At 36.0% G+C, this 17,498-nt stretch overlaps 1 protein-coding gene across 1 annotated transcript in view; it reads left to right on the top strand.

Annotated features, from left to right (window-relative positions):
• Positions 1 to 17,498, top strand: part of ATP8A (ATPase phospholipid transporting 8A1) — a 1,088,708-nt gene that overhangs the window by 556,543 nt on the left and 514,667 nt on the right. Inside the window, exon 23 of the mRNA XM_090406292.1 lies at positions 8,249 to 8,296. Coding sequence (XP_090262418.1) covers positions 8,249 to 8,296 — 48 coding nt within the window. The remainder of the gene's footprint in view (positions 1 to 8,248; positions 8,297 to 17,498) is intronic.

Genomic DNA, 17,498 nt, shown 5'->3' with positions numbered 1-17,498 from the left:
ATGGATATCCCCTAGTCCTCCTGCCACCAGTCCTGTTCTCAAAAATATCCTCTGAATTAATCCTATAGAAACCCTTCAGCAATTTGAATGTCTCAATCATATCCCCCCTTTTCCACCTATCAACCAATTTTTGCAACCCACAGATCTTCAACCTGTTTTCATAAGGTTCATTCCATAGACCTGCTATCATCTATCTTGGTCACTCTCCTCTGGATCCTCTGAACTTCCTCCCCATCAAGAGGGGAGGAGGTTGATGATAATGAACTGTATGCAGATGATAATGTACTCCTGAACAATGTAGTCAAAGTCTCCAGAATTCTTTAACTAAATTGAGTAACAGCTGTAACAAATTTGGCATGAAAATCAGCAATAAAAAGAACAAAACTACGAAAATAGGTATAACATAGAAAACTTCAGCCACATTCTGAATGGAAAGCCCATGTAACAAGTAAAATATTTCAGTTATTTAGGCACAGTTTTTAATGAAGATGGCAAATTAAATTTGAAAATCGAAGATAAAGTAAGCAAAGCTAATATGGTGGGATTCCCAGTTGAATAAATTTATATGGAATAAGAGAGAGATTAGCTAAAACACTAATATACAACATGGCGTTCTAAACAGTTTTAAGTTATGGATCTGAGAATTGGGTTAGAAATAAAGCATTTGAGCAAAGATTAGAGACCACAGATTGAGATATGAGATTTCTGATATGAGAGTTCTGAGAAAAATTAGGAGAGTGAACAGATGGTATCAGTGGTAGAATTTATGAAAAATGAATACTTTAGGAAGGAACTTGACATTGTTTGCATTCAAGAATATGTCAGATAATCTAAGATCGTTTTGATCTCTTAAACAGAATTTAAGAGTTAAGGTTAGCCAAACAGCTGTTTGATGCCAAGATGGCAGAGAAAAGACATAGAGGAAAACCAAGGTCTGGTAGGTTCATTGATTTGGCTTTAGAAGAAAATGAAATGTTAGATGTGAAAATAGTGGAGTGCTGATAACTAATAGACTAATTTGGAGGAAAATTATTGAGGGATTATTATTATTATTACTACAGGCGACTCCTGGGAGTCCTTAGACTCATCGACAGAGGACATAAACATCATGTACACAACTATTCGACATTCTCACAGTATCTATCATACCTTGTCTTGAACTCGCTAACTGTCATAGCACCCATAACAGACTCTGACTCTGGCAGCTTATTCCACTCTTTTACCACTCTAAAAGTAAAGACCCAGCTCTAACACCCTTGCTAACCACACTCTTGATCAGCTGCTATAGATGTCCCCTAGTTCTCCCACCACCAGTCCTGATCTCAAAAATATCCTCTGAATTAATCCTATAGAAACCCTTCAACAATTTGAATGTCTCAATCATATCTCCCCTTTTTTGCTTATCAACCAATTTCTGCAACCCACAAATCTTCAACCTGTTCTCATAAGGTTCATTCCATAGGCCTGCTATCATCTTGGTCATTCGTCTCTGGATCCTCTCCACCTCCTCCTCATCAAGAAGAAACCTAGGTGACCAAATCTGGGCACAGTAGTCGAGAGGAGGTCTTATCAAAGCTCAGTACAAAGGAACAATAACTTGCTTGTCTCTGCTCGTCAAAGTATTTTTCAACAACCAGGTAAGTTGATGAGCTGATTTAGACACTTTTGCAATGTGCCCCTTAAACTTCATCTCCCTATCCACCAACACTCCCAAGTCCCTGGCCTCATCGATCTCCTGGAGTACAGTTCCACCAATGTGATATACTGCTGCTAATCTTTTCACCCCAAAATGCATAACCTTACATTTTGTCACATTAAATTGACATCCATTCTCCTTAGCCCAGAACTACAATCTATCCAAATCATCCTGCAAGATTTTGACATCATCTGCATTCACTATTGCCCTACCCAACTTTGCATTATCAGTGAACAGATGAACTGTTCCTCTTAGATTCTTCCCTATATCGTTAATGAACAAGTTAAACAGCAGTGGTCCAAGAACAGAACCCTGCGGCACACCACTAGTCACAGGCTGTCTTTTGGAGTCTACTCCTGAATAAACTACTCTCAGATATCTCGCCATCAACCACCCACCTATCCATTTCCCCAACCCTATATGCATTCCCATATGTTGCAGTTTACAGATTAGAATTCCATGTGGTATCCTGTCAACGGCCTTAGCCAGGTCCAGTAGTATCACTGTAAACCCATTACCCTTATCCAGTTCAGCCGTCACTGTATTATAAAACTTGCCCTATTGCCCTACCCAACTTGAGCAAGTTACTGAGGCATGATCTACCCTTCACAAAGCCATGCTGTCCCCCGGTCAGTATCTCATTTTCATCAATCCACTCCTGTATTTTTCCCTTGACTACTTTCTCCAAGACCTTGACAACGACTCCTGATATGCTGATCGGTCGGTAATTTGCAACAGTAGTCTTGGATCCTCCTTTATGCAGTGGAACTATTTTCCCCTATTTCCACACCTTCGGGACTAAACCAGACCCGAGACTCAGATTAAACAACATGGTCAAGGGCACTGATAATTCTTTAGCCGCTTTATGTAAGACCTGTGCCGGTATACAATCCAATCACATTAAGGTTCTGTAATAGACTATTCACCTCCACTTCATTCATCATAATTCCCATATAAACTAATGGTTCCTTCATTCTTTCAATGTCACCACCTGGATGATATACTCTTGCAACGTGCAAGAGTATATCATCCAGGTGGTGACATTGATGATATACTCTTGCAACGTGCTCGCTCAGTAATTCCACTATATTGACTGATTCAGTGACCTCCTTACCATCGGCATTCCTTAAAATCATTCTGCCGTGTACAGTTTTTTTTTGCTTGCAGCATATTGAAAGAACTGTTTGGGATTCTCTTTAGCTTGCATGGCTAGTTTCCTCTCATAATCTGCTTTTGCTTTTTTTACCACAGTTGTTTCCCTTCTGGCCTGCACTTTATACTGTTCGTGTGCCTGGAGGTCACCTCTTTCTTTAAATTCCCTTCACAGTTGTTTCTTTTTTTGCAGCTCAAGCTTAATGGTGTTATTCATCCATTTAACCCCTACTTGTTTTACTATTTGGATCCTAGGTATACAATCAGCCATAACCTCCTGCAAATGCTCCTTGACCACTTCCCATGCTCTATCGACATCCAGCCCTTGCAGTTTTACATGCCATGGCACTGAACTAAGCAATCTCCTAAGCTGGTCATACTTTCCAGCATGGTAATTCCACATATACCCTGTCTTAATCGAAAATTCCGCACCTTTAGCCACCTATGATCACTCTCTCCAATAGGTGGCAACATGGTCATTTTCATTAGTCAAATTCTCAGATGCTATTACCTGGTCAATCACTCTCAAACCCCTAGTATTTTCAATATATGCTGTCTCAGATAGTTATCCCTTAATGATTGAATAAAATCCAGTTCCTTCCTCATGTGTCCTCTCCTCCTTCTAATCAATGTTACCATAGTTGAAATCCCCCATAATAATTATCCTCCTTCCACTCATTTCATCAATTTGTTTATGCATACTATCTCCATCATCTATTCCATCACCTGGTCTATAGCAGCACCCAACTGTATTTTATTCTGCCAGTCTCAATCTCACACCAAATAGCCTCAAATGAGCTCTTTTCACCATCCTGCAATACAACTTCAATTCTCCTTATCTGCAGTTCATCTGCTATCATCAATAACTCTGCTCCCCCCATTTTATTTTCTCTGTCCCTTCTAAACACTTCTAACCTACACGTTCTATCCCACTAACTATATCATCTTCCGTCAGCCATGTTTCACTAATGCAAATAACCTGTGGCCAGGAAGAACCAACCAAGGCCAAAAATTCTTCCTTCTTGTTCCTAATACTCCTGGCATTAGTATACATGTGAATGCAGAGGTCCCTTTGTCCCACCCCTATCTTGATGCATTAGTCTAAGTATCCCATTTCGATTACTTGTCCTTAGTACTGGCTCGGGTACATTATATACCTTCCTACACTCAACTGTCTCGCCGATGTCTGCATATTCACTCCCCCCCCGGTAGTTGTAGTGTCCCTGGTTCTGCACATCCATTTTCACTTCATTCAGCAACACTTTTTCCAGTCTCTGCACACCAAATCCTTTCAAATGCAGGCCATCGTTCTTGTATAAATCCTTTCGCCCATCAAACTCATTCCACAAGTCCACGGATTCCACACCACACCGTCTGCATAACCTGCACATAAAGTCATTTGCGATTATGTTCCCCCTTATAAACTCCTCTCTGTCGTACCGTGGCAACAGACTCACCATCCTAACTCTGTCACTCTTTTCTTTTGCTACCTTTAACAATACTTTCAAGTCCTCTCTCATAAAAAATATATCTCCTTTCAATTCATTCATACCTGCCACAACTATCAATTCTTTCGCCCTCTGTTTTTGCACTCTAATACTCTCACTTACATCCTTAAATTTCGCACCCAGTAAGTACGATTTAGTTAAACTCCCATCTATCACACCTCTTAATAACGAGTCACCGTACAACACTGTTTCCTTCATTTCTGAAACTCTCCCACTCTTACACTTATTTTCCCTTTCAAACACTTGTTTATTTCCGTTAGCCAAGGCACTCTGGAAAGAGTTTTGCAGGTGCTCCAACTTATTAATAGTGTAACTTTATTCATCTACTGCTACAGTAGCCTGAACAACACCCCTTGGTCTGTATTGAGCATTGATGATGATAGAAATGTAATTTACTTGAGAGATAATAAAACTGATTGATTAAGGGGGAAAAAATTATTATGCAAGTATTTCCATGGTGTCAGAAGACTCACTATTTATGCAATAATTATCTTACTTTAAACTCATTCACTGACAAAGCGCTCAGGCAACTCAATCTATCCATTTGTAACCCTCTAAGCAAAAAACCTAGTCTTAACATCATTTCTAACTATTCTATTGAAATGTTTTTGAGGGATAAGGGAGGATTATTCCTTGTCTTCCTCCTTTCTGCCATTTACTGAAAAAAGTCATCATTGTCAATCACTTTTAATATCTTTGGTGATAAATGAATTTCATTACTTGCTTGAAAAAATTCTGTGTTTGGTTTCTAGAGCTGGGTTTCGAGACGATTATAAAAAATTAATTTAAAAAATGTGAAAAATATAAAATTAATAAAAATAGACAAAAATCTTAGTCCACCCACTAATGCACTACAGATTTACACAAAAAATATACTTATAAAAAAAAACCTTTATTGGAAATTAAAGTAGACATCTTTCACTACTTTTCTGCATAATTTCCGCCATTGTTCAGGCACTTATCATAACGGGGCACAAAGAGTTGTATACTTTCATCGTAGAAGGTTGCTGCCTGTGATGCAAACCACGTATTGACTGCATTTTTGACCTCATCATTGTCTTGAAACTGCTAGCCACCAGGGAAAGATTTCAGATGTTTGAACAGGTAAAAGTCGCTTGGCAGGATGCTCGGTCAGGACTATATGGGGGATGATGGAATTGTTCCCAGCCAAAGGTGGCGAGAAGTTGTTGTGTTATGCCGGCCATGTGTGGGTGGGCATCAGACGTTAGTCCAAATCGTCAGTCACTAAAGATGGTCGCCCACTCCGCACACCTGTCCTTCCTTCATTAAAAAGATTCTATTTTACATGTGGCGGGCAATTAGATTTTCTTAGACATTATAAACACACACCAAGAAGTGTACATGCTGCGAGAATGTCTGAAAACGGCACCAACGCCTTGATAATGAATCAACAAACTCAGCATGCATCCACACCATTGCGATCGCAGTACTGTAGTGAAAATATTTAAAAATGGAACTTACTTTCTGGACGTCCCTTGTAAAAAAAAATATATATATATATATATATATAAATAACTTAGATGCTTCTATCTTGTTCCCCTTTTTTTTTCCTTCTCAGTCAGTTTATTGATCCCTGTAAATGTTCAAAATCTATTCTCATATGGAGCATTCCATAGACCTACCATAATTTACACTTGCCTCTGAATCCACTCCACCACTTCTTTATTCTCATGGAATCTGGCTGGCCAGATCTGTATGCAGTAGTACAGGTGTGGCCTTATTAACATGGAATAATAATAACCTACCTCTCCTTGCTTGTCAGTGTGTTCTTTGTCAACAAAATAATCTTGATATGCTGTTTTGGCTGCTTTTAAACTTGAACTCCCTATCCACAATCAGTCTCAAAAAGGTGTTCATTTTCCAGCAGTTCTGCTGAATCATTTTGGTACACTTGTGATCTCTTCCCAAAATGCATCACCTTGACCACATTAAAATGACTGCCATTTATTTTGTGTACTGCAAAGTAGAGATTCACTGTCAACCCATTTCTGAGTGTGAGCCCTAATCAATTTTTCCAAAATCTTCACCACCACCACTCCCGAGATTCTGATTTGTTGATAGTTGGATATATCCATCTTTGCACCAACCTTGTGCAATGGAATTACCATATATTCTTTCACTCCTGTGGAATCTTCCCTGTTCTGAGACTCAGATTATATAGCCTGGTCAAAGGAATAGTTTTTGGGAAAAAAAAAAAAAAAACTTTATTATCAAAACATCCATTAGTCCTGAGAATTTATGAAGCACCAAAAATACACAAAAAAGATATTCTGTTGTGGCCATTGTAGATAAGAGATTCCCTGACCTCAAACTTGGCATAGTATCTGTCGAACCTGGTAGCTCCACACATAGGAAAGACAGAATCATATGTGAGGAATAGTTTACATTTTATTGAAAATTTAAGAGATTTAATTATAAAGCCTTCAGACATCCCAGGGAAGTTTAAATGTAGTCAGTATTTTCTGTTTGTAAACCTTTTCCCACTGGACACCGACTATTCACTGTATGGAAAACACCTTTTTTTTTTTTCTTCTCCCATATTTCAGTACAAATATGGGGGAGGCAGGGGGGAGAGTAGGACTTGCCATGTGTTCCCATTATTTCCAGCCAACTTCTTATTGCAAATTTTGAAATAAACACTATTAAAAAAATAAGAAGCCAAAAACTTAGTTGAATTATATTGATGATATTTTCATTGTTTGTCCAGGAACAGCAAATGACTTAATTAATTTCAAAGATTATCTTGAACAGCTTGCATCCCAATATAAAATTCACTCATGAACTGGAAGATTGCAAAAAAAATTACTGTTCCTTAATATACTTTTGTTGAAATAAATGAAGAAGAAAAAATATTGACATTTTCAGTATACAAAAAACCTACTGCGACTGGAAGATTTTTACATTCCGCTTCCCACCATCATCCATTACAAAAGATGGGCATGGTTAAAACATTACGAGATTGAACATACAATAGGTCCAGTACATTAACAGAAATGAAGAACTGCATTACTTGAGGGATAACCTTGTCCCCATTGGTTATGAACCCAAAAATGATCAATAAAATTCTTGATATAGCTCCTTTACTTATTTTGAAACATTGAGTGTGAGTGCATTCTTAAAACAAGATTTTAAGAATGCACTCACACTACTTTACATCAAGAATGTTAAAAAAGTGGCAATGCTGCTTCATGACAATATTAAAGTGGCTTTCTTTACTGTAATATTTATTTTTAAGATGTATATAGGCACACTAATCAAATTTTAGAGGTGCAATAATCAAATTTGGGTATAGAAAAAAATGATGCACTTAATCAGAGGCGCATTAATTGAGGGATTGTTGTATATCATTATGCTCATAATTAATGTATATTAAATGTATATTAAATACTGAAGTTGTGAAAGTTCTAGTCTGGAATATTCACAAACCTTTGAATAATAGTCATAGTCTGCTTTATTATCTCATCAAACATATTTTTAAGGTTGGTTAATTTATTGGCTTGTTATATATTAAAAGGATATGAATTTAAAAAAAAAGTCACTTTAAATTAGCAATAGACATATGGAGAAGATTAATTGCATTTCATTTCGTTATAAATTAGTAATACTCATGACAATGTAGTAGAGAAGGTGTGATTTGCCACTCACAACCATTGTGTGAATGGTATCATGACTATCCTCATTTGTTATGAATCATGCCATTTCGTTTGTTTTTCTACTGGCTATATGCATGTTGTCCTGATTCTAGCTAATGGCAAGTACCTGATTAAGAGAATTATGTTTCTTTAGTCTAAATAAAATGTTGATATTAAAATATGTGATCATATTATGAAATTCAATCTTTTGAATAATATAATAATATAATTCCTTGCAGAATTTAACACTTCTAGGTGCAACTGCAATTGAAGACAAACTTCAAGAAGTAAGTTATTCAGATTTTTTTTAAGTTTTGAGGTACTTAAACCACAATTTTTTTATTTTGCATAATATTTCTACCAAAAAGTCTAAAATAGTTAAAATTTTTCTCCAAATGGTTGATTCTTATGAGCATATTATAGTAGCTGTCATTCTTCTCATATTTAACCAAGCATAAGATTTTAAGCTGAATTCTGAAAAATATTCCTGTGAAATGGAATTAATTAGCTTTCTTATAAAATACTTTTTAAGAATTATAACTACTTAGCTTTTCTGTCAAGCAAAACTGAAAGTAGTAAATAACAAAAAATATTATGTAACATATCATATATGATTCAGTATGGCATTCAAAATAAACTTCCTTAGTTTTCCAAAATTAAAAATGAATTTTGAAAAAGGTCAATAAGAAGACTGTGTAACTCCATAAAGCTTCTCACCAACTGCAAGACTTATACAATGATTATTCATAATATTATATAAGGAAGTTACAATGTAAACTATGTATTAATTAGAACTTTTAATTACTGTTTCCAGTATTTCAGCAGAGTTAAACTGCTATCATCAGAGAACAATGCACAAATTGATGTGTGCATATGGCAACTACATAAAGTGACTGAAGCAGAACAACTCCTAAACAGTACTCCTAATGTGCTAGTTTGGGTGTTCTTGACTGTTGGACTAAAGTTCTAAGGAAGAGTGCTTAGAATTTGGTTAAGTTTGACTACTTCTAAATTAGAAGTAGTCATACTTAACCATATTTGTTTAGGTTTGGGTAGTTCCTTAAGGCTGAGGTAAATTCTAGGAAAAGTCTCATATTTAAATTTGCTCCTTTGGGGTAAGGTGGCCTTTTTCCATCATATCTTATTTTTGTATCCATGGCATGGTCAGCAAGTCCATGGGCATAATGATTGAACCAGATGTAGTCTTTGTGTTTGGCACCATTCTTACATTGCTATACTACCTGTTTGGCCATAGTAGGACAGTTTACAATTGCCTGGCACCTGATTGACACCAGTCAGGGTAACACTCATCTTATGTTGCCTCCATAATTCCTTTTTTCTCTATATTGCATGCTTAATCTCTTCATCCCTTTCACACCTACCTTATTTAACCTTCTGAACCTTGGAATACATTTAGACATTGCTTCTACTAGATAGTTCTTGAATATCATCCAAGCAGCATTAATCTCCTTTCCACTCAACTCCTCATTCTATGCTACACCTGTAAGCTGTCTCCTGACCTTCTCATAATCACTAGCCTTGTAGTTCCACATATATCCTTTCTACATTGAAATCCTCACACTGTTGGTAACAACCCAGGTAATCTCTTCATGGTCACTCTCAGCAACTGGAAGGTGGTTTTACACCTCTTATAATAACATCATCTGATGATATGATCCAAGACTCTCAATCCTTGTGTGGCATCTGTTGCATGCTGCCTGATGTAGTTGTTCTTCTGAAAAATTGTAAAACTCGTTTTCTTTACTTCCAGTTGCTATTTCATCATCTGTCAGTCTCTATTGCCATAATTAAAATCAACATAACAATCACCCATTTCTTATTTGCAAGGCTAGTTTCATTGTCATTACCATCTACATTACCAGTTCCATAGTAACATTCGACTAAGTATTTCATTCTGTTTATCTATATCTCACACCATACTGCCTCAAAACCACTACCACTATTTCCCCATTCACATCTCTAGCTGGTATGGACATGACTCTTTTCTATCATCAATAGCAATCCGCCTCTCTTTTTACCCTTTCTGTTCCTACTCTCAACAACCTCCTGATATCCAATCCTACATTTTCCTTGTTCCCAGTCAAGTCATTTGTCCCTATTACCACTACCAACTTTTTTGCTCACTTACTCCTCATATACAACACCTTAATCACTCTATTCATTTTTACCTCCGGGAAAACAAACCTTGTGCATCTTCTCATTTACCGTACCCCTAATAATCGAATTCCCATACAATGGCACTTGAGTCTTTCGTTACCTCTTTCATACCAACATAATTTGTTTTCATCTTCTTCACTCTTCCATACATATCTGCAATTCTCTTGGTGAAGATGAGACATCTCTTGTCTCATCTTCACCAATTCAGCTTTCAAATGTGGCATCTTTTTTTTTTGTCATTTACTCTCTGTATTTTATCTCCAGTCACACATGTTTGTTTGCTTTCAGTGCTGCTCACCAGCTTCCCTTTAGGGAAAGACAACGTATACTAGAATATTAATTAAAAACTTTAATTGATACTTCCTATATTTCAGTAATGTTATATTACCATCTTTAGGGAACATAAAAATAATGATATGTGCACACAGGCGCTAACACTAAACAAATATGGCTGAAGAAAACAACTGAAGTCAGTCCTAGAGTCCTAAAGGTGCCTACTAGTGGGTCGCCTTTGTTTCCTGAGGATGGTAATGTAACATTACCGAAATATATAAGTAAAGTTTTTAATTAATATTCTAGTATAAGTTGTCTTTTCCTAAAATCTGACAGTTATATCTTACCTTTAATTGCATTCTGTTTTTCAACTTCCACTACATTTGTATCATTTTCATCATTCTTACTACCATCGATTGTTTCGTTCAGCATATCACTCAGTCACTTTTTCAAAACTTTTTTGGACTACTGTTTTTCTGCTCTTTTACGGTCTCCCCTTACTATCAGATGAGCATTCATCCTTCTCTTGACATTGTCGCTATTATCACCTTCAGTTACTGATACATTACTGCCAATCAAGTTCACAATCAGATCACACTTCATGCACACACTCATTCCTTAAATATCCACCGTTTATCGATATAATGTAATGAATACATACAACACACCTCACATTTCACGAAATGACTAACATCAATATTTATCTCTTGTAAAGACAAAGCCACTTTCATCTTTTGTTCATCAGTTATTATATGCTGCTCTAAGTTTAACAATTTTTTAAACAACTTAAACATGCCTACACACTACAAACACTCCAAGTGCACAGCTTCTACCACAACTCTTAAACTCATAAATACGCACTTATTTACAATTAATTAATCAAAAAAAATTATCTGAATCGGGAGCTTTCTTTTCACAAACCTTGCAACGAAGTACCACTGAAATAGAAGGAGCTGCCATTATCCTCTCAGTAGGATCTGTTATTAATGTATGCTGCACTATCTATCTATCTCACTCTCCTCCATCCACCACTCAAGTTGAACATTTAATGGAATGAATTAAACAACATCTTAATGCTGCCAGTATTTCATCACTCATAGAGACATCTTCAGTGGGTACAACATTAATTGTAAAAGCCCATTCCTTGGACCACATACAGAATCAAATGGGTGGGGGGGGGGCTACTATGCTTAACCCATTCATTTCAGATATGACAGCATTTTTTTATATCTGCAGTTATTTTTGAAAACCAACCTAATTTAGATAAGTATGATGTCTTTGACTTCCTACTAGCACCTGTAGTGGATGCCCTTCCTGGCCAGGATTCTAGACATCAGTCTACTAAGTTATTCTATGTTCCATTTTTGTTACATTTCCCATTTTAATATTGGAAGTATTAAACTGTTGGTTAATCCATTTCTTGTGCTGTTTTCCTCCCATTAAACATTCAACATAAGTTCTAACTGCCAATTAAACTTATACAAATATTATTTATTATGCATGGTGAAATATAAAGCAGATTAGACGAGTATGGTCAGTGGAAACTTTAATTACACTGGCCAACAAAAGAAAATTTTTTTTTCTGCTGATTATGATCTGACACTTGTTTTTTTCTAATTTGGGTGCGCTGATTTCAAATATCAAACTTATTTTTCTCTATCACATCAGGTTTTTCCTCTATGGCATTTTCTTTTTGCTAATTTGTAAGTTTTTGATAGTTTTAAGGAGACAGTACTATTTAGAGGATCAAAAAAATCGATTTTTTAATATTATTTTCTGAAAGTATGTACTTTTAAAAATCTGTTCCTAACTTTTTATCAAGAAATTCAAAAAATTCAAGAAGATATAGCCTATTATTCAAAGCGGTGCACAGATCAGAATCGGAGCGCTCACCGCTCTCGCTTGTTAGTAAATGAATAAATGCATAAGAACCTGCAACAGCACGTACTGATGCTTTGAATGCAAGAGAGGCCGATAACCAACCTAATACTTTTAGGTGATGAAAAGTAGGCAATGACAACTGCCTAAAACAAATGAATGCTATATGCATCATAGTGGACAAAGAACGATCAAAATCAGTCGATCGTTAATCGATCGTGAAAGTATGATGAGCGCTTATAGTGTTTCAATAAAGTCTCTGGTTTTTTTCTGTCTTGTTAATTGCATGTTAGTCGGCAGTGAAGAAAATACATCACGTCTACTACTCGAAAATGTGTCAATAGTGTAGATTCCTTCTGCTACATTTGTGGCAGCTTTACTGTTCCCAGTCAAAGGACAGATATCATTGATTTCGTTAAGAAAGTGTACTTTGCATACTTTGACGTAAAACTTGCAGATCAGGACAATTCATGGGCTCCAAATAAAGTGTGTAAGTCATGTGTAGAAAATTTACGACGGTGGAGCAAGGGAAAACGCCAAAAATTAGCTTTTGGCATTCCAATGATTTGGCATGAACCGAAAAATCACGTAGATGATTGCTATTTTTGTTTAGTTCAGACTTCTGGTTATAATAAGAAGAATAAGAAAAAAATTGTGCATCCAAATCTCGACTCAGCAATTCGGCCAGTTGCTCATTCCAATGAAATAGCCGTGCCAATTTATAAAGGACTTCCTTTACTTGAGAATGAGCATGATTGGGATATGCCAGATGTTCTTGAGGAGCAAGACCCAGATGTTGATTTAGACAATGAAAATTTAATTTCTAGTTCTGGACTGCAACGTTTTACTCAGGCTTAATTGAATGACTTAGTAAGAGAATTGGGCCTATCAAAGGAGTCATCGGAATTGTTAGCTTCAAGATTAAATGGAAAAAACTTACTGGAGCAAGATACGAAGATAACTTTTTATTGTAGCAGGGAAAGTAATCTTGTACAATATTTTAAACACGAGTGTGGGTTTGTTTACTGTAACAATGTGTCAGGTTTACTAACTGAAATGAGTGTTGTACAATATCATCCAAATGAGTGGCGTTTATTTATCGACAGTTCAAGCAGAAGTCTCAAGTGTGTCTTACTACACATGGGAATGTATATGGCTCAATTCCTATTGGCTATTTAGTCCACTTAAAGGAAGCATATGAGGACATTAAAAAGGTTCTGAAGTTATTAAAATATACAGCCCATAACTGGATCATCTGTGTGGATCTTAAAATGGTGAACTTTTTACTTGGCTTTCAAAGAGGATATACAAAGTTTCCGTGTTTTCTATGCTTCTGGGATAGTCGAGCTAGAAACCAACACTGGAGTCAAAACATCGGCCTCTTAGAATATCCTTAAATGTTGGAGAACAGAATGTTATAAATTAACCTTTAATCGACAGAGAAAAAATCATTTTTCCACCTCTACACATCAAACTAGGTCTTATGAAGCAGTATATTAAAGCTTTAGATTTACAAGGTGACTGTTTCCAATAAATATGTGAAAAATTTCCACGACTTAGTTATGAAAAAATTAAAGCCGGTGTATTTGATGGTCCGCAAATTATAACTTTAATGAGAGACCCAAATTTCATCAACTCTATGAACGAAATTGAGAAAGAGGTCTGGACTTCATTTACGATGGTTACGAATAATTTTCTTGGAAACAAAAAAGCGTGCAATTACAAAGATCTAGTGGAAACAATGCTTGAAAATTTCCAGCGCCTAGGTTGTAACATGAGCATAAAACTTCATTTCCTATATAGTCATCTTGATAGATTTCCCGAGAATTTAGGTGCTATAAGCGATGAACAAGGCGAAAGATTTCATCAAGACTTAAAAACTATGGAAGATCGGTACCAAGGAAGATGGGATTCTCATATGATGGCCGACTACTGTTGGAGTATTCAAAGGGATTGCCAAAACAGAACACACAGCAGAAATTGCTACAAACAAAAATTTATTCCCTGAAACTCATGTGTAAGTAAAATTATTATTTTTTTATAAATATTCTTTTAATTTTTAATGAATATTGTTAAGTAGTTATGTATCTAATTTTCGGCCTCTCTCGCATTCAAAGTGCCAGTACGTACCGTTGCAGGTTCTTACGCATTTATTTGTTTACTAACAAGCGAGAGCGGTGAGCACTCCGATTCTGATCTATGCACCGCTTTGAATAATAGGCTATATCTTATTGAATTTTTCGAATTTCTTGATAAAAAGTTAGGAACAGATTTTTAAAAGTACATACTTTCAGAAAATAATATTAAAAAATCGATTTTTTTGATCCTCTAAATAGTACTGTCTCCTTAAAACTATCAGAAACTTACAAATTAGCATAAAGAAAATGCCATAGAGGAAAAAACTTATGTGACAGAGAAAAATGGGTTTGATATTTGAAATCAGCGCACCCAAATTAGTAAAAAACAAGTCTCATATAAAAGTCAACAAAAATTGTGTTGGACTGTGTTATCTATGCAACTATATCAGCTGTCAGCATTCTTAGTCTGGGTCCCAAATTCTTGTATATGCTTTAAACTGAACCCCTTCCTCCAAAATAAAAAGGGAGGGAAAAAAGTGTTCTCTTAAGTATTCTCTCTTACAGTCAAATATGTTCTACAGGAAAACAAAAATATTGTCATCACTATAATGATCAAAGATAATGCTACTACTGTAGTCCTCAGCACCAGTGAATGTAACCATAAAAATGGATTCATAATAATGCTTAACGGTATAAACAACAAAAAGAGAGAAAAAAATATACATTTCTTAAACTCAATAATATTTCACTGGTTTTTCTATTCAGTGTTATCAGAGCAGAATGATAACTGTGACAGACACACAGCACTAAACTAAGTAATTGTAGAAACAATTTAAATTGTAACATAAACCTAATGTCCTTACATGGCACCCTCTATGGATAAGATAACTATAAAGTCAATTTAGAGAATTCCTGCTATTTAATCTTAAAAGAATAAGGATCAAAGCTGTATAACTGAGAGGAGACTTCCACATAGCCTTTAAAAGTATATGAAGAACCGATCAGAGCTTCTGACCTAATGTCCATTCCTCACCTTTTTATGGTGCACCCTGTTAGGTGCTGGATACTGAACGAACGAGGATGGGCTGGCAATTTGGGATTTCGCTGACCAAATTGTATTCTTATTGGCTAAGATAACTATAAAGTCAATTTAGAGAATTCCTGCTATTTAATCTTAAAAGAATAGGGGTCAAAGCTGTATAACTGAGAGGAGACCTCCACATAGCCTTTAAAAGTATATGAAGAGCCGATCAGAGCTTCTGACCTAATGTCCAATCCTCACCTTTTTATGGTGCACCCTGTTAGGTGCTGGATACTGAACGAATGAGGATGGGCTGGCAATTTGGGATTTCACTGACCAAATTGTATTCTTATTGGCTTAAAACCAAAATAAAAAATGATGAAAAATGAAAAAAAAATGAAAAACAACATAACAGAATTTCATGTTGGCTGGAGCGTCGCCCAGTTAAACAAGGCCTGTTGTTTTCTCTAGGAAACCAGGGCAAAAAAGTGAAAAGTCAGCTACTGGAACAAATCCAGAAACCCACCCCAACACAGTATCATGAGTTCAAGATCGGTGCTATCAACATCAGCAGCCTGAATGGCAAAGAAATGAAGCTAGTTGAAGAATTGGATAAATACCAAATTGCCATAATAGAGGTGACTGAAACAAAAAGGGCAAAAACTGGTGATATCTTTCTGAGCAATAAATACAAAATGTTATATATGCAGGCAAATGACAATCAAGGAAAAGAAGGAGTAGCCATAGTATTCAACACTAAATACGAGGCTAATCTTCTTGAATGGCAGGCAATCTCAAGTAGAGTAATGTGGGCAAATATGGAACTAGACTTATTTGTGCCTATGGTTCCACAGAAGGTTCTACTATGGTAGAAGTGGAGGAATTTTTTGAGGCTTTAGAGAAAGCAACTGACAAAATGAAAAATGAAAAGTCGGTCCTTGTTGGGATTGTCAGACATACAAAAATATTTTGGAAAAATTTGGAGAAAAGAGCAAAGCTAATAATAATGGCAAATATGTGTTGGATTTCTGCTCAGGACATGGACTAGTGATTACTAACACAATGTTCCAACATAAAAATGTGCATTTTTATGTTGGAACATTAAGAGAATCAAATTCACATGGAGAGAAGAGGCAAGGAAGAAGAAAAGTTTTAAAGTGAATAAAAGTTGAGCAGCTCTCAGATGTGAACTGTAGACTAAAATACACACACATAATTGAAGAAAAAATGAAAGAGTTTGAGAACAAGAATCAAACCTTGGAAATTCAGCGGCAACCCTGAAGAAAACACTGACTGTAAGAATAGAAAAATCAGTTCTCCATGGTGGACAAATGAAGTTAAAGAGGCAGTGACTGCCTCTTTAACTTCATTTATCTTCAAATAAATCCGCTTGTGCTCTTAGAAAATACAGAGACAAATGTAGGAAAATGTAAGAAAGCTAAGTTCTGTGTAAAACTAGATAAACAAAAGTCATGGGAAAACTTTGGTAAGAACATAGAAAATAAATATCAAGAAGGTGGCAAGATATTCTGGATGCTGTTGAAGAAGTTCAGAAATGGAGGAAGGAGTGCTGTAAAAGGAATTAGAGATGATAAAGGTGACATGAAAACAGGAGAAAAAGATATCCTTGAAGTATGGAGTAATTACTTCGAAAAATTGCTAAATGAAAGAAGCAGTGATGACAGCACAGTGGTAAAAAAACACTGACCAGGAATGCAGTCAGGAATACATATCCATACTTGAAGTAGAAAAAGCCATCAAAAGCCTAAAATGTGGAAAGGCAGCAGGAGTAGATGATATTTGACCAGAAATGCTCAAGTATGGAGGTATAAAAGTCTTACAGTGACTGCACTGCATAGTTCAGAAAGCCTGGACAGAGGGGCGATTTTCAGATGATTGGAGTAGAGCTCTCATGGTACCCATATATAAAAAGGGAAATAAAAGTGAATGTGAGAATTACAGAGGTGTTTCTCTACTGAGTGTTCCTAGTAAGATATATATATACCAGTATGCTTGAGAAACGATTGAGAAGGATTGTGGAAAAGAAGCTTGGTGAAGAAC

Source organism: Typopeltis vanoorti, chromosome 16 (genome assembly GCF_054136105.1).
Source record: "Typopeltis vanoorti isolate ZY-2024b chromosome 16, IOZ_Tvanoo_1.0, whole genome shotgun sequence".
NCBI classification, from domain to species: domain Eukaryota; kingdom Metazoa; phylum Arthropoda; class Arachnida; order Uropygi; family Thelyphonidae; genus Typopeltis; species Typopeltis vanoorti.
This window is presented reverse-complemented; position numbering and strand designations above follow the sequence as displayed.